General features: G+C 44.3%; 1 protein-coding gene across 1 annotated transcript in view; it reads right to left on the bottom strand.

Moving 5' to 3' along the window:
* Positions 1 to 24289, bottom strand: part of ST8SIA4 (ST8 alpha-N-acetyl-neuraminide alpha-2,8-sialyltransferase 4) — a 246537-nt gene that overhangs the window by 96459 nt on the left and 125789 nt on the right. The window contains exon 3 of the mRNA XM_068271687.1: positions 3627 to 3884. Within this exon, the coding sequence (XP_068127788.1) occupies positions 3627 to 3884 (258 nt within the window). The remainder of the gene's footprint in view (positions 1 to 3626; positions 3885 to 24289) is intronic.

Raw genomic sequence — 24289 nt, 5'->3', positions numbered from 1 at the left:
TGTATAGCGATCCCTGGCCAAAGCGCTGCGGCTGCGTATAGACCCCCCTGGAAACCCCGTCAGGAAATTTATTGCGCTTTCGTTTGATGCATGTAAAATTACACTACCGTTAGGTTTGCTACTAAAAGTTACATTTACCGCATTTAAAACTATACTTTTTTCCTTCTAAACTTTAAAATCGATTTTCTCAAAAACTGTAAGGTCTTTTTAAAAAATTGTTTTTCCTCTTATTCCTAATGATCTCCTTAACATATCCTGCAAATTTAGGGTTTCTAGCATTTAAGGTGGATTTGCTATTAACCATTAAAGTCGGCAGGTTTTTAAATGTGGTTTTTTTTCCTTTGAAACTTTAAAATCGATTTTCTCAAAAACTATAAGGCCGATTTGAATTTTTTTTTCCTCTTGTAGCCACTGGGGGCCCCTACAAGCTCTGGGGCCCTGGGGCAGCTGCCTCCTTTGCCTTAATGGTAGCGCCGGCCCTGAACACACAGTGCCACAGGTAAAACTGAATTAAATGTCCAACAAAAAACAGTTCAGGGGTACTTTAAGCTGGGTGTTCTCCATAATTAACGATTATGGGGTTGATTAATTAAGCTGCTTCAGCGCTGCTTAAATTGAGCAATGCGAGTTAAAATCTCTGCACGCCACCCGTGGTAGTGTTGTGTGGCATGGGCTGGTAACTTGCGTGCACTCCTTTGACATGATGGCTGCTCCTTTAATCCAGCCCTGAGCCCTGTCGGGTCCAGTGACTTTCTAGGTTGTGATCCAAGCTCTTTGATTGGCCCAATAGGCTGCCTGTCACTATTTTTTCCTTTAGACAACAAGTAAAAAAAAAAAATAATAGCCACCAAAAAACCTTTCTTTTCAGATGACAAATCCAAAAAAGAAGCGATTTTACATCATGCTCCGTGAATGACGTAGACTGAATTTTACATTTTTTGCTAAAATCTAGCAAACAAAGGAAAGCTGCATCGTTTTACCTGAAAGCCCAGTTTGAAAGAATGTAAATAGGCTCAGAGTTACGAAGGATAAGAATACATATTTGTACTCCTAACAAATTATTTCCTGATCCATTTCAGAAACTGAACAACGTGCTAGCTGTTTTTAAAGTTATCTGCCTTACTTATGCCAAATGCTGAACTTAGCTTAGGCAGCTGGTAACGAAGCTAGCGCGTGTAAAGCGGCCCTCAATCTCCCTTCGATTGGGATCTGCCGGGCACATTGACGCGGACAAGTGCATGCTGAGGGCATTGTTCCTTTTAGCGGCAGCTGGGTGAGCCGTCATTCGGGTTACCCTGCCCCCAATTCCCCGACGCCAAAATGAAATAGGCATCACCAAGCAGAGTCCACGTCTCCATATTCCAGAGAGACAAACAAAAGTTTGCTTTCCTAAAACAGAAAGAATTTGCGATAATTCAGGTTGGAGTGAGCTCGAGATGTCTCCCAGGCACCACTGCTGAATATATGCAAATTAACCATTGTACCCTTAGAAGCTAACATCCACTTTGGCTTTTTATGCACTCTTGGGGTGCAAAGAGAACTCTTTTTCATGTGTAAGTAAAGTCCCTGCTAAACACAACTGAAAAAACAAACACAACAGTGCTAGCATTGACTAAATCAGCATTGCTCTGCAGTTTCATGCTGTCATTTTCTATAGCGGTGCGGTATGTACAAACTCCTTCCTATTTCCAGGCACCCAGTCCCATGTTGCCTAGGACCCCAGCATAAAGCAAGGCTAAAGTACTCACATGCAATAACCGTCACCCATCGAGTATCAGGAAATGACCCCTTAGGCAGAGTTGGTCTTTGAAGGAGGGGGGGGCGAGTATGGCAATCACTCCTGGCCCCTCGCCTGAAGGGGGTCCCTGTGCCGCAAGTATGTTTATGCCGGCCGCTCACCTAAAAGCCCCCCCCAGCGGTGCGCATCCTTAATTCCACTGCCTGGAGTGCTCTGTGCATGATATCGCCACTGGCATCATGCACAGATCGTTCCCGGCTGCTATAGCTAGTGTTGCTGCAATCAAGGACACGCACCACTGGGTCAGCACCTGCGCAATGCCGCTGACCCACCCAACCAAGAAGAGCCTCAGTCTGAGGGGGGCTTTTTGCAGGTGAGTGGAGCCGGAGGGGGCTGGCGGGGTATAAGCTGGACTCACCAGGACTCTCAAGTGTTGTATCCAGTGGTACTGAGTGTGCTGAAATTAATGTAGCCTGTAATTTGCCAACCCCAGCAGTGGGTTAGGCAGAAGAAAAGAGTGTTATCTAGTTTGTTAATTTTGCATGCAAAATGTTTCTAAATCATTAGTTCATTTTGTTTAAAAGCCAGTAAAGGCCAGTTAAAGGCCAATAAAAGAATAGTTACAATACATATTGCACTAAAACGGTGAATGGTAGTACTATTGGGCGTTTGATTACATTACGTATTGTAAATGTTCTTATGCTGGTTGGCTTAGTGGCCTTTAACAAACGAATTGTGTTTAAATAATAATAATAATACTAAGGCGCACTGCATTAGAAGCGGACAAGCCAGTTTGCGTGGTGGTATGGTATAAGCAGAGCCAGGACAAGGTCCTCCAGCACCCAAGGCTGAGAGAACAAAAGTATGCCCCTCCATCCCTCCCACCTCAGCCGTCATACACTGATTTCTATTAGACTAAGGGGCACACCCGGGCCCCAACCCCCCAAAACCTTAATCTCTAGTTATTTGACTTGCAGTCACTGCCATGTATCCCCTTTTATTTCTCTTTGCTTCAAACACAGTAGGGGAATGATAGATGAGTGAGTTGTGCGCCCCCTCCTACACTGCGCCCTGAGGCTCTGTCCGGCCCTGGGTATAAGGTGTACACTTTTGGCTCTAGGCCCTGCATATGACATTCGCCCCAGGCCCCCCATGTACTCTAAGGCAGCCTCTGCCCTCAGGTGACAATAGGGGGCCGCTGCTGTATAGACAAATACACACACAACAAAGTGAATGGGTTGGGTGGAGGTGCAGAAGTAACATTGCAATCGGTCCTGCTTGGACAACGTTAAGGCCCTGGCACGACGGATCCTTAGCAACACCCGATGCCCAAGGAGGACCAATGGGGTAGACTTTGCATACACACTCAATTGTTGCCTGAAACGGTCGTAATGGCCCATTTTCCTGTGTGTACGTACCTTAAGTTTTTGTTTTGTTTAGTCATAACCCCCATTAACTAACACGAGGTTGCACAACTCCGAATGTGTTATTCATCATTTACGACCAACATGATGTTTTTCAGATTTTGCCTCGTTCAAAATTTTGGTTTATTTGGGCTTTAAAAAAATGATCTCTCTTGATATGAAACTTGGCTCTGATCAGACCATCCGAAAATAACAATGTAATAGTGTTATACATTTGGCTGCATCATAAAATACAAATGATTGGACCAAAACAATACAACATAACAATTCCAATTAATTTTACATGCAATAAAAGTGCAGCACAGCTGAAATTGTCTTAATATTAAAAAAAATCTATCATGCTAGCTGTCACAGGCTCTTTCATTTCATGAAGCATACATCACAGTCAGGAGGCCGAGACTGATAAGCCCACATGATACATATAAAGTGTTCATCTCCAGCAGCAGCAGCAGACACCAGCTTACCTTATTACAAAATCATGACTGTCAATCTCACTGCCACAGCCACTGTTTAGGAGGATTCCAGAATTACCCACGACTGCACATGTCTGGAAGCGCCGGCTCTTCATAGGCGATACTTCAGGCAAAAGGCTGTGCAGATTCTGAGAAATATTTAGAGTTCGGCGTCGGTCAAGGACATAATGGATCACATCACCCGGCTTGAAGCTGCTTTTAACTACAGATACATCTCTCTCTGCATCCAGAAACCGCAGGATGTCTTTTCTGCAAGGGAAACAAGATTCAGAATGGTATATTACAAAATGTATTGTTTTACAAATATGTTACTATATCTAGTGTTGCTGTTTAAAGCTAATCTCTCTAAAGATGCTTAAAAAAACAAAAACTAAAAACCCTGTGAAATGCCAAAACTGACATATACTTACCTAGTTTCATGTCCCCCGCCTCTAGTGAAGTTCTTCATAACACTTCCTGATTTTATGTAGCAGTTCCTGGCCGATCATGTTTTCAGTAGACAATGACAGGGTGGACAGTCCCTGAGATTACATACCTAATAACTAGCATGTAGAGAAGTCAGTGGACACAGAGTTCAGTGAGTTTCCAATACAGTTATGCAGCCTCTTAATTTTTTAAGTAAATTCCACTACAAAATAAATGTGTAATTTATACACTTAACCTAGTAAAAGGTTAAATACAGTGATGCAGGGGTGTAACAATAGACCCTGCAAGGGATGCAGCCGCAGGGGGGCCCAGAAGCTGCAGGGGGCCCCATGGGGGGGAGAAGTTTTTTTCCCTGTTCTGAGAGACTGACAACTAAGGGCACGGAGAGAAAAAGCTTTCTATTCTCTGCACAATTGTTCTAACGACTGCATCTGCTCAGCCACTGATGGAATCATACATTTGTAGACAGTCCCTATTGAGTGCACAGCAGGCTCTTGTGTATAGTACCCAGCCCCCAACCTCTCTACCCCTTCCCAAGTGCTGTGTGTTGTAGTGATGGTGGAATAGTCTGCAGAGCCAGTTCTGCACCATCAAGGGACAGGGTGAGTGTAATAAGCTGAGGCTGGGAGCACATGCTCATGTGTCAGTTTTCCGTATGCGTTTATCTGCGGATGGGGGGTGACAACTGGGGGAAGGGGCCCCATCCTAAGTTTTGCAGGGGGGCCCAGTGATTTCTAGTTACGCCCCTGCTGAGTGATGGATTAGTAGCAGACAGATAGCATTCCAACAACACTCCATGCCTAGTCTTGAAGCAGGTAAATAGCCTCTCCAGGGCACTGCTGTGCATCACAGCAAGTGGAGGAGAGACTGACGTGGGTGGCAGCCTTTGGTGGAAGGGAAGGACAGGTGGACATATTTGTTATTACGCGGGTGGAAAGGATAGTGAGAGAGGGTTATGGTCGCTGCACTTACTATGGGATGTGGTTATGTCGGCAACACTTGTTATAGGATGTTTGAATGGGGAGAATATTGAGTACAAGTCAAAAAAATAATTTTCCAAAAAGACATTATAGTTTTTGAGAAAATCGATTTTAAAAATGCAAAGAACTTTAAACTTGGAAAAAAGACAGTTTAAAAACCATTTTTCTCTGCATTTTTAAAGTCAATTTTCTCAAAAACTACAATGTCTTTATGAAAACATTTTTTTTTACTTGTTCTCAATATTCTCCTTAATATATGTACCAATTTTAGTAGCCATAGCTTGTATGGGGGCTTTGCTATTAACTGTCAAAGTTGGCACAACATTTCGCGAAATTGCGCAAATTATGAAATACTTCTATTACATACAAAATCAATTACAATTTTCCCTGAAATTTTGCATTACGGTTACAATGCGAAAATGCGAATTTCGATGCGAAATTTTGGCCCATCACTGTGCACAAGCTCTCATCTAGAGACTGCCCATAAATTCACATCCTCCTCAAGTCCGGATTTATACTTTGTGCGCCCCATAGGCCAAGTATGTTGTGGTTCCCCTTCCATGCGCAGCTGCACATGGAAGGGGAACCACAACATACTTGGTATGGAACCCATGTAGGCCATTGCCTTGTCGGAGTGGAGGTGATTTTCTTCTATACAATGTGCATGGTTATAAAGCATCATTGTCAAAGTAAATGACCCCACCCATTCCATGTGCAGCACTTCTCTTTCATGAACAGCCACCTTCAGCATCAGTTTCCCTTTTCCATGTGTTGCGCCCTTTTTTCAGCCTCCTCTTTTATGTGTAGCAATCCCTTTTTCATGTCCAGGTGCCCCTTGGGCTGCAGTCGCCCAAGGCCCAAGACTTTTTGGCTATTCCATAAATCTGGCCCTAATCATCGTACAAGAGCAATCATGGTTACTTTTTTTTACAGTTAAATGCTGTAAGCTGGCATGCCCATTAAGCATTTTATGTATGAAATGGTTGTGTTTACATAAGAAAGCTGAAGAGCTCTTTGCCAGAATCCTTGTATAGCCTGGCAAGGGCTGTTTTCTATGTGCCGTAATAAAACTCTGATCAGCCAATGAAGACAACGCATCGACTTTACCAGTCCACTCACTTGTACATTAGTTACAGTAACAATACCACCATCCTGTGCCTCTGTGCATGAACCCAGGGAAAAAACAAAGCCATAAACTGCATATTGTCTTTTCTGCTTTAGCTGCAGCAAAAAGGTTAAGGGTCAGCCACCCAAATCTAATACTTCAATTTTTATTAGATGCTGCAGAAATTAACCGTCCTTATGTCTCTCTGGGGTCCAGTAGCAAGGTCTCCGCATGTAACACAGTGCTAAAGTCAAATAAAGAACACAGTCCTTCCATAGTACTGCTAAAGAAGCAACAGTGTCTAAAGTTCTACATTGTAAAATGACGCCATGGTGCCGAGAAGTTGAAGAGAGACTAATTTATGAAATACATGATAAGTGGCAATACATTATGAGTAATCCTGATTGCACAATTAATTAAATAAACATACCAATGTCCCTGCAGGCCCGCACATATTATATTGTACATTTGTTATGTGCTCACCAACCATCACTAAAGGCCCATACACAAAATGACATAAGGTGGCTAAGGTGGCCAATAACAATCACCTTAGCCCATAAACAGGTGTGTATGGCAGCCCCCTCAAACCAGCAAAGCCAATCCCCCATTGATCCAATTGTTTGTGCTGCTCCCCCGCCTGCCACTTGACGTGTCGTCAACGTCCCTCCGTCACACACGTGTTGTCAACGTCCCTCCGTCGTACCCCTGGCCCCTGCTTACCAGCACATCATCAGCTACACAGCTGAAACACATTTGTGCAGCCCGTCCCAGAAATGTCACCGAAGGGGATCAGCTCAGGATCCCGAATGGGCGACATCAGTCAAAGGGGTGTATGCACCATAAGAACTGATATGCCTCAGGCAATGGATACGGTAATTGGCAACACACCTTTGACAATAATGCTTTATAACCATGCACTTTGTATAGAAGAAAATCACCTCCACTCCGACAAGGCAATGGCCCACATGGGTTCCACCTTGCAGGGAAGAAGAATGGGGAAGGAGGAAGGTATGAATGGGAAGGAGGAAGCAAATCCCTCAAAAATACCCCCACAATGTTAACGGTGGTTGTGGCTTTACATCTCTGTGGAATGTTAGTTTACTGAGAGTTCTATACACAGAGGGAGATACTGCTTGCTTAGTAGTTAAAAAAACAGCTATTTTCAATAATACAATGAGGTTCACAGACAGGCAACTGTCAGGGCCATGGCCCTGACATCACACTATGGGAGGGGTTTCACCACAATACAGATGTCGCTGATGATCTGTTTGAGAAAAGGTAAAGATTTCTCATTGGAAAAGGGGCATAGGCTACTGATTGGGATGAAGTTTAATCTTGGGTTAAAGTTCCTCTTTAATTCTATCCATACTTACCAGTTGGGTCAATCAGACTAATTTGTTTGTCCAGAGCTCTGCCCCCAAATGAACAGAAAATAAAATCACTAAAGTCAAAGTCTTCACAACCCACAAATGTATTCATTATCACTTTGTTAACTGCTATTCAAAAAGTTTTATAAAATAATTTTATCACTCATGCATCCATATTTCAACTTCTATCTTGATAAAGGGGATCTTTTGCTGCCCCCAAACAAGGGTCCTTGATTGTTTTATGGAACTTTGATGTGATCAGACTAAAACCTGATGAACTGATGTTCTGACCACTTTCTGTAATACTACAATATCGGATGGTGTAGCCAACACACAACTAACCCACAGAAACCTGCCAGGGGTAAGGCATGCAGCTTGCTTGAAACGTCTTGCTGCTTGATTTCTCAAGAGATATAAGGACCCCGCAATTTCAGCTTGGCAGCAATCATGTAAAATTTAAACATAAGCTTAGGTAAGAGCTGGCCTCGAATCAAGCACAGAAGCTGCAGGCATAGCTGCAACTATCTAGCTACATTCTGTAGCATTCTGTAATATCCTAATTATTGCAGCCGCGTAGGTACTGTCACTAGGTAGATCAACTCTGATCATCACTTCACTAATGAAATACAGCCAATTGTATTATTGTTGTTGTTGTAGTAGTAGTAGTGTAACTATTATCATTATTACTATTAGGGCCCATTCACACTTGAGCAATTAGTGGACGTTTAATCACCGAATCGCTTTTAAAAGCGCTAGTGCAATGCAATCTGTATGGCAGCCAGCAATCAGTGATTAGCGTGATATGCAAACATTCAGCATTTTTTCACAATTTTTGAGTGATTGCAATCACGAATCGCAATCGCTCAAAAAAAACGCAAAAATGTCCAGTGAAAAAATATGTATTTATCGCATAAAAATCGCCACTGCAAAATGCAGTGTGAACGGGACCTTATTCTTTCTTCTAATATGAAAGCCTTATATAGCATCATCATCCTTGGCGGATGAATCGTTATGTATTAAATAATACATAATGCAAGCATTGCAGACATTTTACATGGACAAACAAGGGTAATACAGAATATACGCGGCTGCAATTATTAGGATATTACAGAATGCTACAGAATGTAGCTAGATGTGAGGATACAAGATAATGCTATCAGCACAATCTAATGTTGTCAAAGAATTTTAATTTCTGTACACTCTTCTCTGGGAAGGCAAGATAGGGACTTCAATAAAGGAGAGATAGTGAGATGATATATGTGAGCAGCCACATTAAGAATAATGTGAAGCCAAAAACAAAATGATAAGAATCACAGAAACTATTAAAATGCAATTTTATTTAAGTATGCCAGCAGGTTCACAATATAACTTAAATTATCCAAAGCAGAATGAAACAGGAAGCTTGACATATATAAGCCATATTTTATACACTGCCATGTGGTTACAAGTTGCATTTTTTAGACACCACTACGAAGGAAAGCTAATTCATATTTAATAAGTAAAATCTCCAGCCTTATTTTCAGATGTAGTGGAGCATTACATATGCAGCGGAGGAAACACAGTTAAGACGATCCGCTGAAAAAAGGGCTAGGCAAAATACAATAGATATCAATATATAATGAGTAGCCATAAACCTACTGTATGTTTGAAGCTAGTAACGTTTTACATCTTTCCTTTTATACATTATTTGAAAGTTTAAGTGAGTATGTGTAAGTTGAACAGCGGGCAGCAATCTTACGCAACCTTTGTGTAGAAGGCATAATAGCCTTTTATGACCATGTCTCCCTTTTTTTAAAGGAAACCAATTTTTATAAATGTATATATTTTACATTTTATAAATGTAAAATAAAATAAATGTATCAACGTAACAATAACCCAAGGAGAAAAAGGAACACTAGTATGTGTAGAGGGCATAAAAGAAACTAAAAGCTCCCTACTGAAAAAGTGCTGCAAAATACAATTTAACCATCTTTAAACAAAGAGAATTTGAAAAAATTCACCTCCATATCAGCAAAAAACACTCATAATGTATTACATCAGGACAGTGAATGGAGCATCAAAATCATTGTTAACTTTGTTATGCCTTTTTTAGCCTAACAAATACTCACCATGGTCACAGCAACAGGGAGTAACAGAGTACGAGCTGCAGCACCACCGCCACATGAGTTGGGGGCTGCTAGGAAGGATTATTGATCATTTACATTACTACATTTACTATGCACTTACCTGCCACCCATTCTCACTTAACCCCCTAACTCCTAGTGCCTAAAACAAACCCCTCCACCTAATGCCTAAGGGCTCTTTCACACCAGAGTCCTTTTTCGGTGTTTTAACGCAAAGTCTATACTTTGCGTTAACCAAGGTAAAAGGAAAGTCCATAGACTTTCATTTTACATTTCACACCCGACGCTGCGTTTCGATGCATTGCGGTACGACGCACCCGGGCACATTTTATCGTTGGGAATCGGCGCTTCCCCATCGGGTTTATTAACTACTACCGCTGCTACTCAGCGTCGCACCGCAGATTCCCGACGTTACGCCACAACGCGTGTAGGATCCATTCTCCTGCACGCTTTTAATGTGTAACTGGTCTAACACTGCCCCCCGCGCTCCAACCCACACACTTACTCCAAGTGCCTAAAACGAACCTCCTCCTCCTAACACTAACCCCAGCTCCTGAACGACTGATAATTGTAGCTAATCGTCTGCATCCATTATTTCCTGTGTAGCCCATCGCCTACTATCCACATCAGGCTCCCAACTCAGTGCTTGGGGGCCTGATAACAGATAATTAACACAGGCGTCTGTTAGGTGCCTGCTGATCCCTGCGCTTATATCTGATCTGGATTTTTTACTTCTTTGGTCTCTACTCAGTGGTATAGCACTTACTAGAGTTAGATTATAGTTGTGCTGGCTGCCTACTTTGAAATCAAAATGAAGATTCTAGAAATGTGTGGCAGTCTTGACGATCTGATGTTGGGTTTCCCAATGATGTATCTCTTGACTGGGCTGTCCTGTTTCCTTCTGATAGTGTCTTTATACAGAGCAAGATCTCTTGCATGATGACACGTGGCCTCTGATGATCTATTGAACCGTTAAATGCATCAGGAGAAAAATAATGTCAAAGTCTCAGCTGTGATAGATTAGATATATTTTTGTTTGATGTTTACAGTATTTACTATTAACACTTACAATGCACTGATAAAAATGCATATTTTTTAAAAGATATGTTTCATAAATGTTAAGTATTATTAGGGTTGATTTACAAAACCTCAGTAATACTGCTGTGTGCAAACTTTTATGTTATCTTTTTAATACTATTTTGTGGTGCCAGCCTTTTTGGGTGATATTTACTGTAACATTTACCTATGGATCTCATGGATGCTGGGATCTGAGGCTTGGGCACACAGCAGCTCTTCTTTATAATCCATCTTTCATTTGATTCTAAATATGTTTAATGGATTACAGGTCTCGACTGCAAGAACGCCAGTTTAGCACCAAGCTTTTTTTACTGAGGATCCCTGCTGTTGAAATACCAGGGCTGAACCTACCATAAAGCTAAGTGAATCACGTGATTCAAAACAGCAGACTGTAGGGGGCAGCATCATCTCTACACTGAGCCAATCTTTTTCACTCTCTCAATCAGCTCTGCTGCTCCTGGCTGTAGCATGAAGCACAGAGCTTGTTTGCTGCCAGGTCTGTATGTGCTAATATGCACTGCTGTGCGCTGGCCTCTGCCCCCTCTCCACATGCTGTTCTGACTGCCACTGTGGTTGTCCTGCTGTGAAGGTAAGCTGTTGTGTATTGCTGTCATGGGCGTCCACACGTTGGGCAAAATGGGGCACTTGACCCCCCCTCCCTGGCTGCCAGCTCCCCCCCCCCCCACCCCCCAGCAGAAAAGCCAGCCCAGTGTGAGACCTCCGATCAGCTGGCGACCAGTGAGTGCGGGCGCTAGGATCTCGAGGACACAGCACTGATATGCGGAAGTGACATCACTTCCGCATATGCAGTGCGGTGTTTACGGCGTACAGTGTGCCTGCTCTCACTGGTCGTCGGCTGATTCTGAGGTCTGAAGCACATGCTGGGCTGCCTGCTGTGACATGGTGAGTGGGGGCACCTGTCACTACCTGAACTGGAGGTCCCTGTCACTACCTAAACTGGGGGTCCCTGTCACTACCTAAACTAGGGGGCACCTGTCACTACCTAAACTATGGGGCACCTGTCACTACCTAAACTGGGGGGTCCCTGTCACTACCTAAACTGGGGCGGCACCTGTCACTACCTAAACTGGGGGGCTCCTGTCACTACCTAAACTGGGGGGCACCTGTCACTACCTAAACTGGGGGGCACCTGTCACTACCTAAACTGGGGGGGGGGGGCACCTGTGTCAGAGGCATTCGCAGTCTAATTCTTACTATAGTCCTAGTCTAATGTCCCACCATTGCTAAGTTCATGAAAATTTGTCTCCACCCGTGACCACACCCACATCCTGGTCCATGGCCACACCCATTTTTGGCACGGCGCACGTTTTCTGCGGACGCCATGATTGCTGTGTATGTAAGGCTGAGAAAACCTGTAGTGTGTATGCTTGTTTGTACTGTGTCCTTGTTTTTTTGTGTGTATGTCTGTCTGTTTGTGCAGTGCATGTGTCCACACTCAGATGCACTTCTGTCAGCACCTATTCACTTGCCTATCAGCACCCAGCCACTCACCTACACATTCGCACTCAGCTATAAATCTATCAGAACTTGTGCAGTACATATATGTATGAGAAATGCATGGGCACCTTCAGTCTAAGCAAGAAAAGTATTGCGATGCTGGTGTTCTCCCACCAATAGGACAACAAATACTGCCCCTAAATACTGTGTCTTTCACTTCTGCTTTTTTTAACCTAATTTGCAGTATGCGTATGCTATTTTCTTTTTTTGCAGATAGACAGACCATTCTCATGGCGTTGTGTTAACTGGTGTGTGTATTATCCATGCAAGATTGTGTAGTGTGGCTGTGTATTTACATTCTCTGCAAGTGCAGTTGTTGGCTGACATAATAAAAGATGGCCAATCTGATTGTATACAGATTAGTGTCACTGTGAAGAAGCTATCTTATCTGCCATTGGCAAGGACTGAGATCTATACCAGCAACAATGTGTGAGGATTTGTGTGTTGATCAATAAAGAAAAGGCAGCACAATGGGCATTCTTGGGACAAACTGAGGAGGAACTCTCACAGCCCTTTTTATGATGTACTGCCACCTACATATGGGTGTGTGAAACAAACCAGACAGCAGTGCCAAAGGTAAGGCTATGCATATGACCCTGCCACCGCACTGTGGCGCAGGGTCATATGAAGGCTGGTTTCTGCTGTGCACCGCATTCACACCACAAAACTCAAGTGTAAAACCATCCTTAAAGGGATACTGTAAGGGGTTGGGGGAAAATGAGTTGAACTTACCCGGGGCTTCTAACAGTCCCCGCAGAAGTCCTGTGCACACGCAGCCGCTCACCGATGCTCCGGCCCCGCCTCTGGTTCACTTCTGGAATTTCAGACTTTAAAGTCTGAAAACCACTGCGCCTGCGTTGCCATGTCCTCAATCCCGCTGATGTCACCAGGAGCGTACTGCGCAGGCACAGACCATACTGGGCCTGCGCAGTACGCACCTGGTGACATCAGCGGGAGCGAGGACACGGCAACGCAGGCGCAGTGGTTTTCAGACTTTAAAGTCTGAAATTGTAGCAGTGAACCAGAGGCGGGGCCGGAGCATCGGTGAGTGGCTGCGCATGCACAGGATGTCTGCGGGGACCATTAGAAGCCCCGGGTAAGTTCAACTCATTTTCCCCCGACCCCCCTACAGTGTCCCTTTAAAGAGGAAATGTAACCCGGGATAGAACTTCATCCCAATCAGTAGCTAAGATACCTTTTCCCATGAGACATATTTACCTTTTCTCAAATAGATCATCAGGCGGGGGGGGGGGGGGGGGGGGGAGGGGGGGGGGTCTGCATGGCTGATATTGTGGTATAACCCCTCCCACAGAGTCATTTCAGGACCTAGGTCCTGACAGTTTCCTGTCTGTTAGCCCTGCTGCAATGTGGGAAATAACAGCTGTTTCCAATTATCAAGTAACCAGTATCTCCCTCTGTGCATATGTATATCTATAAAAAAACAACCTTTTAGCCTATGGCATTGTTAGGGGGTGTGGTTATAGACAACGGCAGTTGGTGCTGTCAAGTTTTTTTCATGTCTGCCAGTAGTAAAGATGATTACGTTCAAGTTGATTGTGGGACAAACAATATGAACAAATTCCATGACGAATATCAATCATTTCTTGGTCTTTCCTATTTTATCGGGTAACAGCATAATAACCTTTAAAGAATAACAATTCTTTGTTACAGCTGATACAAATCCTGCAATAAATCTGCAGTGTGTCTACTTCCTGCTTTCATGAAAGCAGACATATTGTTAACATCCTTCGTTTACCTATTAGGTCTCTGCCGTGGCAGTCAGCTGACTCAGCTGAGGGATCAAATCACAACCTGTGATTACTCACAGATGAAGGGGAATTAGACAGATTAAACTCTCTAAATACATACAGGGTGCATTTTTCTATGTTTTCCTTCTGCCCTGAGCAATAGTTCAGGTCCACATTAATGTAAAAATAATAATGCCAGCAGCGTACAAATATAAACTTATAAAAATCTGCTGCATGCACACAATAATCTAAGATCCCACAAGTCACGTAGAGCTGCAAATATGGAATCTTTATTTATAGATCTATATTTATATATACTTCTGCTTGTGGAATAGAGTTCATGCGATCAAGCTGATATTCAGACAGCGTGACTCGCATATGCCCACAGTTGCACTGTTATAATAAACAAATCATTACATATCTCATGCACCCACACACAATTCAAGCAGCTCTAAATAATACATCCACACTGCTCCAGCACACTGTATTAGAGAGTCAAATGGCCCTGAAGACATTTCTATTTTTAACAACTCCACCACTACTGAGCCTTTTAAATGTGTATTGTAATAAGGCTTCTACCTTGTGTGTATCATACAAATAACGTTACAGCTTGTTTAATTAACAGCTACCCATATGACCAATATTGTGCTAATTATGGCTAATGTTACACAGTTCTTGTGCCAAGTGACATAATAGAAAGTGCACGGTGCTGACAGATTGTTACACTTTGTGTGCCGCTACTGTTAGCAAGTTATGAGCGTGTTCAGCAGATTGCCATTTTCTCTTCACATCAAGGGAACACCACACAGCTCAGATCCTCAGGGTCACTGGAAGAGAGGCAGTCAGAAGACCCCAAACCACTGATTTGAAATTGATGTTCTGTGCAGGTGGCCACCAAACCGAGAATGAATAAGGATGCCCATACATTGGCAGATGAGGCAGCAGATTCCCTCTGTGATCTGATCATAGAGAGGGATATATTTTCTGCCATAATAACCACAATTATAGTAGCGTTTCCCAACATATTAGTAAGAACGTGAGGAAACTCTGCTGTTATGCTTAGGCCCGGTTCACATTAGCGTTCCCTGTCCGGATCCGCCTGATCGGATCCGGACCGTATACTGTACAAGTGGAACGTACGTTCCGCATAGCAATGCAAAGGGTATGCGAACGTTCACATGCGTACGTTTCGTACGAAACGGAGCCGGTTTGGATCCGGACTCCAGAGGCTTTTCCAACATGCGCTATTTTTTGGGTCCGGATCATCCGGCCCACGCACCCGGACCGGATCCTGACTGCACCATGCGGATATAGAAACCTATGGGGAACGGAAAGCACAGAACACACTGAAGACAAACACCTGACGTTCTACCCCACTTCCTATGCGTATGCAAGCGGCCATTTCGGATGGGGACACATGGGCCCAGCATATCTGGAGTGGAGCAGCAGTGACACACGTGCTGGAGCCGTTTGGCAGTATGTCTGGAGGTGGAGGTGAGGTCTACAGCGGAGGACCTGATTGTACAGGTGCACCAGGTGCACCTTCTGCTGACCCCAACAACTTTAAAGGTATTTTGTTATTTTTTACGATCCGGATCCGGATGGCAGCCTGATACAGTCCTGATGCAAACGGTCCGGATCAGATCCGGATCGGAACCGTACGGTTCCAATCCGGATCAGGTCCTGATACGATCCGGATCCGGTCCGTTTTCATGCCAAAACGCAAGTGTGAACGGGGCCTTAGGAGGTCCCCACATAGGGCATGAAAGAAAGAAAACCCAAATGAAACGTTCTATAATGTATCTATAACAAAGATTTTTCCTTGTATCATTCTTTGATTCAAGAGGACGTTATGTATAGTAAGGTAACTATAAAAAGGTATTATAATTTATATAGCGACATCTTCTGCGGTTCTGTACAACGCGTGTTGTCTTGTCACTTAACTGTTCCTCAGAGGGGCTCACAATCTAACCCCTACCGTAGTCATACGTCTATTTATGTATGGTAGTCAAGGGACAATTTTTATGTATACATGTAGTGTATGTATCGCATTCTAGGGCCAATTTTTAGCGGGAAGCCAATTAACTTATCTGTATGTTTTTGAGATGTGGGAGGAAACCAGTGGCGTAGCTAAGAAACTGTGGGCCCCAGTGCAAGTTTTACACTGGGGCCCACAAGCACTCTATACATAACAACTAATACGGCGCACCAAAACCACACCAAGGACAACCACAGTGTCAGAGGTACAAGAAGAGGATGGGAAGCAGTGTGATAACGATTACTACTATTCAAAGCATCTATAGAAGTAAATATTATCTTTTACAGGACCAATAAAGCGCTAATAATGTGTTTGAAGTTGGGCCCCCCTAGCCCAAGGGCCCCAATGCAGACACTACCCCTGCACCCCCTATGGCTACACCACTGGAGGAAACCCATACAGACACAGGGAGAACATAGAAACTATTTGCTGATAGAGTCCTGGCTGGGATTTGAACCAGGGACACTGCAAGGCAAGAATTCTAACCACTATGCCACCATGCTGCCCTTATATGCTGGAGAGAAAGGGTGCAGCTGACAGATAATAAGTTCAGGCGGTTCTCACTTTATGTATCCGTAAAGAGGCCAGATTAGAACGCATTTGTGGGAAAGCAAAAAAATCTGAAAGCCTTACAAGTTGTACAGCCAGGCACGTCCTATGCTTGCAAACAACCATAATGTTTCTGTACTAGTGCAAAATACTTTACTTTTCGAGCTGTGAATAGCTCTTATAATATCTTACACCTTAAGGAAGGGGGAGCCTAGGCTGCCTGATATGAAATAGTTTAGCTGTATCCAGTGTTCAGCAAAGAATACATTAGTATTGTATCTAGATGTGGCAAAGTGACCACTTGTCTCCAATCTGGGATTCTGTATATACACAGTGCCCAGAGCTGAAAAGCATTCAGATTGTTAAATTCACAAATAGTGGAGAAAGCACACTGTCTAAGAGGTTTTCATCTCTCCTTCTCAAGCCGTTAGAATCATTCACACTCCTGCTGTTTACATGTATTTCCAGGTGTCTTTCTCTTGCATCTAAAGGGCTGGAGCGTTCAATGCCGGAGTTAGAGCAAGCCAAGGCAACAATAGTAGTAGAGGCTGTACGCAGAGGCGTAGCTAAGGGGGGGGGGGGGGGGGCGCAAGGTGGACGTCTGTTTGTCCTCAGACACAGCATCTGGGGGGCACTGGGTCGGACCGCAACATCCCTCAATGCCTCCTGGTCCCTGCAGTACTTTGAAAAAATAAGCAAGGGGCAGATCTTCTCCCCTGCTCTATCCTGCTCTCCCATTTACTCCCTACCTCCCTTCAGCCATCCTCTCCTCGATAAAGTGCAATGCCCGTGCTAAACAGTTTGCACCTCTTTGTGAATCAAGCCCTATGAGTGACCTTACTCTAGCCATTATACCTATAGGGATTGTCTTTATGGACTAAGTGTGTATATATGTACCTATGTTCCCCTTGTCGTCTTATTTTACTTTGTACTATCTGAATTGTACTATCTGAAATGTACTGTTTCATCAAACAAAGCACACAGTGTTCACGATCTATTTGAATACAATGATCTTCTACATTTGTATTATGATGAACTTTTACTGATAAATGCAAAGAAGTTTTTTACCTTTTTGAAAAAAGATTTTTGGATACAATAAAGTGTGATACTAAACTTAGGAATCAAACTACTGTTTTGTGGCTTCAACTTATTAGTACAGGTCCTCCTATACAAAAATCAGCTGACTATCATGGCAGAGAGTTAATTGGTAAACACAGTGGGCTTGATTCCCAAAACAGTGATAACTGAGTTATCACGCCTAAAAGCTTTGCATGTGCAAACGTGCATGCAAGCCATTTTGCGCGCGTTTTGAGCGTGCAAAGTTTTAGAGCTCGCGTGTTAACTCTTATCGCGTGTACGGCGTTACGCCGTACGTGTGATAAGTTCGCTTTGCACCTTATAACTATGGCGCTTCGCGTGCTAACCTATTAGAGTGTATGATTAGCACGCCCATGCTAAGCTGGTTTGCATGTGATGTAATGCGCGCAAAACTTTACATGCGCAAACTATTTAATAACATGTATAACGCACAGCATGCAGCACTTTCATTTAACGTGCAGCGTTACACACCTCTGGAACGTGTGCACTGTGACCAGGGCATTGATTTTTAATTGCTGTGAGTTATTCTGCGTTACATGTTGTTTTAGGCTAGTTACACACCAGGACGTTGCGTTTAGGGGACGTTATAGGGCACATAACGTGCCCCTAACGCAACGCCTGGTGCTCTCTGGTGTGGACGTCGGAGTGAGCCACGTTGTGCAGCTCACTCTGGCGTCCGTGATGCCGTGATGCGTACTCTTGGACGCATGCGGCATCACGTGGTCCCGCCCGGCCAATCGCCGCACAGAGCGGCCGCTCCAGGAAGTAAACACTGCACGTCATAACGTGCAGTGCATATTAATTAGCCATGTGCCCGGCCGCTCTCCCCTCCTCCCCAACATGACTGAGCATGTGCAAACAGTCTAACGCGGCTTAGCCGCCTAGAACGCACAGCATGCAGCACTTTGCTGCGTTACAATGTAACACAACGTGCGCAGTGTGAACAGCCCACTTGTGTTACATTGCTGTGCGTTGGGGGAGCGTTACAGGCTGCACTAACGTGCGCCTGTAACGTCCCTGTGTGCAAGAAGCCTTAACGTGCAACTTTATCGTCGCACTGTGAAAGAGCCCTAAAGATTATTTTGCTGTTGTGTATCTTTTAGAGCAGAGAGGAAATTCTGAGTTGAAGTCCACTTTAAGAAGCCTCTGGGTGCACATCAACTATACCTGGAATACTGTGTTTTGCTGGAATTGTAAAGGAACAATCTTATGAATTGAGCTTTTAGTGATTATAATTGTGTATAGTGAGTCATAGAATTAAAGTTATTTTTATGAATCACTGTAAGGAGTATGACAGAATGCAATGTCTTACGTTTTCTCGGAAAGGACTTGTATGCGCTGTTTTCTATTACAATGGGCCCGATGCATTTACATTTTAGCAAACATAACATTCCTATTTCATTTTAAAGGGTACTTAGCTTCATTTTATCTCATTGTTCCTTAACAATAAACAGGCAAGCAATAAGGATAGGTTTTGTGTTCATTTCTTTCTTTTTTTTATCCATTTTTCTATTTATATATTGCTGTCATCTTCTGGAGCATGTTACAGAGTATATAGACTTTGCCATTAGCACCTAATTATGCACATTAATTAGCACATATCTATGAATTACACATAAATTAAGTCAATGTAATGAATTGATTACACACAGTGGAGCTTTGCTTATGTCATATAAAAACAGATCTCCACACAGCATGGAATTAAGCAAACAGATTTAAAATACACACTAGCCAGAGTGCCCACTTTGATTTCAAAGTGATCGACGATAAACTCTTGTTCCTATTATCAGGCATCTCACCAGGCAAGTAGATTTCTCCTAAGATATCCTGCTGTGCCCACCATTATTGGGGACAGAACTGTGGAATGGAAGGGGGATCTATGTTGTGCCCCCATTTTGGGGTCACGTCCCTCTGTTGATGGGTTCTAGACCACTGTTTTTGTCAACTTTTCATAGAGCTGAAGACATTCAGCACCAGATATGGTCAATGAGGTGCAAATCATTTCTACTTGCATTCAAATCTGATGTACATTTTATACAGCTTGAACTTGAACCAATCATAACTGACAGGAAGTTATTATGATTGGTCCCATTCCAAGCTGCATACAATTTACATGACATTTGAGTGCAAGTTGAAGTGATTGCATCTCATTGGCCATCTGTATTCAGCACCATGGAAAGCTCCTCACATGGCAATAGCTGATGAGGACAGATGGTTTGTGAGATGCAAAAGATTCCATCTTGCACGTAAATTTCATGCAAATTGTATGCGGCTTGGAACAGCAGGACAAGTTTTTGCATAAACGCTGAAATTATGAGCATTTCTACCAAGGAGCGTTCAGCCAGTCGCAGCACAAAACTATGGTTACATTATTTTGCATATGAAAGGTGCTCACTTCTTGCAATTGGCTGCCAAGCAAATCATTAAACATGCCATTTTGCGATCCATGTGAAAGAGCACCAGAAGGTGTTACTGTATGTGGCAAAAGTCTCATTGTGATCACTACACACATCCAATGATGAGAACAGAAAACTCTTGTGCACTTGATTGGACAAGTGATCTCATTCAGTGAAACCCCCCATCTCTTCCCTGCACAACCCTCTAATGGTACGCCTGATCATCTAGTGTGTACACAGTGGCCTCCTAACATCACCTAAAGTCAGATCCTTAAAGGACAACTGTAGGGAGGCGGCCATGGTTTTTTTGAATTTTTGTGCAATACCATCTTTATTAGCAGAAGTTGGCGCTAAGGAGACTAGAGCACCTAAGCTGCAAGTTCCAAAGAGGGAATCCCAAGACCCTCAAAAATCAACTATAAACAGTTTATAAATAAGGAACACGCGCTAGTGATAATGATTTAATCTATAAAATTCTCATGTACATAGATAAAATGCTAAAAAAACCCACACCTATAACAAAACACTCATGCCTTTCATACTATTCACAATCATACCATAAATTCATCAGGTGTATCAAAAACCTCTTCCTAACAACCTGAGCTAATTAAGATCTACACCTAGACTCTAGATTGCTTATTGGCAGTCCTTAATAGCATATGATTCCTGGAGCATAGAAAAAAGGCTTTTTTCTTTTCTTTCTTTCCAGCAACTATTCCAAAAATAGATTGTATATTAAGATCCTATTCATGAGAAGAGTTGATCAATTTTGTGCAATAAACAGGTGTCAGTTCCAACAGTGCATCACTCAGCCTCAGTGGATTCAGCCCGTTTGATATGTGCTGTCAGTTTTTCACACAGGCATCTTTTAAGACTTTATAAGTCATAAATCACACTGCATAGATCAGCCTCAGTGGATTCAGCCCGTTTCATATGTGCTAACAGTCTCGTTTACAAACGCTTTTTCAAGCGTGACTTTACAGCAAACTATGTTCAATCAGAGTGCAATACCAGTTGCCTGGCTGTCCTGCTGATCCTCTGTCTCTAATACTTTTAGCCATCGCCCCTGAACAAGCATACAGCATATCAAGTGTTCCCGACATTAATGTCGGGAACTGACAAGATTAGCTGCATGCTTGTTTCTGGTGTTATTCAGACACTATTGCATCCGAAGACATTAGCAGGGCTGCCAGGAAACTGGTATTACTTAACCTCCCTGGCGGTTTATTAAAATCCGCCAGGGGGCAGCAAATACGTTTTTTAAAAAAAAATAAAAAATTTCATGTAGCGTGACAACGTCTCGCTACATGATAGCCGCTGCTCAGCGGCATCCCCCCAGCCCCTCCGATCGCCGAAGGCGACCGGAGATCAAGAGATCCCGTTCAAAGAACGGGATCTCTTGGAGGGCTTCCCCCGTCGCCATGGCGACGGGGCGGGATGACGTCACCGACGTCATCGACGCCGTGACGTCAAAGGGGAATCCGATCCACCCCACAGAGCTGCCTGGCACTGATTGGCCAGGCAGCGCACGGGGTCTCGCCTGGGAGGGCCCTGCATCGCGGCGGGTAGCGGCGGATCGGCGGCGGGCAGCGGCGATCGGGTGAGCCATGCAGCAAGCAAAGTGCTTGTTGCGTGTTTAAAAAAAAATGTATTCAAATCGGCCCAGCGGGGCCTGAGCGGCGACCTCCGGCGGTAATGGACGTAACAATGCGTCCATACCGCTAAGGAGGTTAAGGAGGAATAAATATGGCAGCCTCCTTATACCTCGCGCTACAGTTGTCCTTTAATGACTCCTAATGCCTGAGCAAGCCCGATCGCATTTGTTCTCATTGTTTCCCAGCCCATGGGAAGCCGCCCCATATCGTGACGCTTGTTGTCCCTTTGCCCCTCTCCATGGCAATAGCATAATGAAGGCTAGCAATGCATTTGTAAAGCATCATCCCGAGGGACTGTTGGTTCCCGGTCTCCAACAGGTGACAGTTATCACAGAACCTTTTAACCAGCCTGGCGGTATGGACGAGCTCAGCTCGTCCATCACCGCCGGAGGCTGCCGCTCAGGCCCTGCTGGGCCGATTTGCATGAAATAAAGTGCAGCACACGCAGCCGGCACTTTGCCAGCCGCGTGTGCTGACCGATCGCCGCCGCTCTGCGGCGATTCGCCGCGAGCAGCGGCGAAAGAGGGTCCCCCCAGCCGCCCGAGCCCTGCGCAGCCGGAACAAATAGTTCCGGCCAGCGCTAAGGGCTGGATCGGAGGCGGCAGACGTCAGGACGTCGGCTGACGTCGATGACGTCACTCCGCTCGTCGCTATGGCGACGATCTAAGCAAAACAAGGAAGGCCGCTCATTGCGGCCTTCCTTGTTTATTCTGGGCGCCGGAGGCGATCGGAAGAACGCCTCCGGAGCGCCATCTAGTGGGCTTTCATGCAGCCAACTTTCAGTTGGCTGCATGAAATAGTTTTTTTTTTATTTAAAAAAAACCCTCCCGCAGCCTCCCTGGCGATCTTATCAGAACGCCAGGGTGGTTAAAGAGGAACTCCAGTTAATGTAGCTGCTGCATGGTTTTTGGCAGTTAGAAACAGCTGTAAACAGCTATTTCCCAGAAAAGTTCGAACTTTTCTTGTGGGAGGGGTTACTTGTGGGAGGGGTTTCACCACAATATCAGTCATACAGCGCCCCCTGATGGTCTGTTTGTGAAAAGGAATAGATTTCTCATGTAAAAGGGGGTATTAGCTACTGATTGGGATAAAGTTCTATTTTTGGTCGGAGTTTCTCTTTAAGACCAGACACAGAACATTTATATTGTGCTTTTTTCCTGGCCGACTCAAAGAGCCAGAGCTGCAGCCACTAGGGTGCGCTCTATAGGCAGTAGCAGTGGCAGTAGCAGTGTTAGGGAGTCTTACCCAAGGTCTCCACACTGAATAGGTACTGGCTTACTGAGCAGGAAGAGAAAAGATTCAAACCCAGGTCTCCTGTGTCAGAGGCAGAGCCCTTAAAGTGTGCCTGATAGCAGATAAGAAATATTTTATACTTACCAGGAGCAATCTCCAGCCCTATGAGCACCACTACATCCCTCGCCATCCTCTCAGGTGCCTCCATTCGGCCGCAATCAGCCCTTGTAACTGGCTCACTCGCGTCAGTCGTAATCTTCTGCACATCTGCGGATGGCCACGCATGTGCAGAAGAGCCCGACTGACGCAACTGAGCCAGATTAATGGGGCTGATTGCAACCGAATAGAGACACACGGGAGGACGGCGAGGGATGCAGTGGTGCTCATGGGGCTGGAGGAAGCCTCAGGTAAGTATAAAATCTTTCTTATTCTTGCTCTCAGGTTTCCTTTAACCTCCTTGGCGGTAACCCCGACCTGAGCTCGGGGTAGGAAAAATGAGCTGCGAGCAGTAAGCCCGAGCTCAGGTCGGGGTAGAGAATTCCCTCAAGTAGGGTTTGTAGAACCACCTTTTGCTACAATTACAGCTGCCAGTCTTTTAGGGTATGTCTCTACCAGCTTTGCACATCTAGAGACTGAAATCCTTGCCCATTCTTCATTGCAAAACAGCTCCAGCTCAGTCAGATTAGATGGACAGCGTTTGTGAACCGCAGTTTTCAGATCTTGCCACCGATTCTCGATTGGATTTAAATCTGGACTTTGACTGGGCCATTCTAACACAAAGATATGTTTTTTTAAACCATTCCATTGTTGCCCTGGCTTTATGTTTAGGGTCGTTGTCCTGCTGGAAGGTGAACCTCCACCCCAGTCTCAAGTCTTTTGCAGACTCCAAGAGGTTTTCTTCCAAGATTGCCCTGTATTTGTCTCCATCCATCTTCCCATCAACTCTGACCAGCTTACCTGTCCCTGCTGAAGAGAAGCACCCCCCGAGCATGATGCTCCCACCACCATATTTGACAGTAGGGATTGTGTGTTCAGAGTGATGTGCAGTGTTAGACCTGGTGCACACCAAAAACCGCTAGCAGATCCGCAAAATGCTAGCAGATTTTGAAACGCTTTTTCTTATTTTTCTGTAGCGTTTCAGCTAGCATTTTGCGGTTTTGGGAAGCGTTTTTGGTGTACTAGATTTCATATATTGTTACAGTAAAGCTGTTACTGAACAGCTTCTGTAACAAAAACGCCTGCAAAACCGCTCTGAACTGCCATTTTTCAGAGCGGTTTGTGGTTTTCCTATACCTTACATTGGAGGCAGAAACGCCTCCGCAATCCAAAATCTGCAGCAGC

The sequence above is a fragment of the Hyperolius riggenbachi genome, chromosome 1 (assembly GCF_040937935.1).
Source record: "Hyperolius riggenbachi isolate aHypRig1 chromosome 1, aHypRig1.pri, whole genome shotgun sequence".
NCBI lineage: Eukaryota > Metazoa > Chordata > Amphibia > Anura > Hyperoliidae > Hyperolius > Hyperolius riggenbachi.
This window is presented reverse-complemented; position numbering and strand designations above follow the sequence as displayed.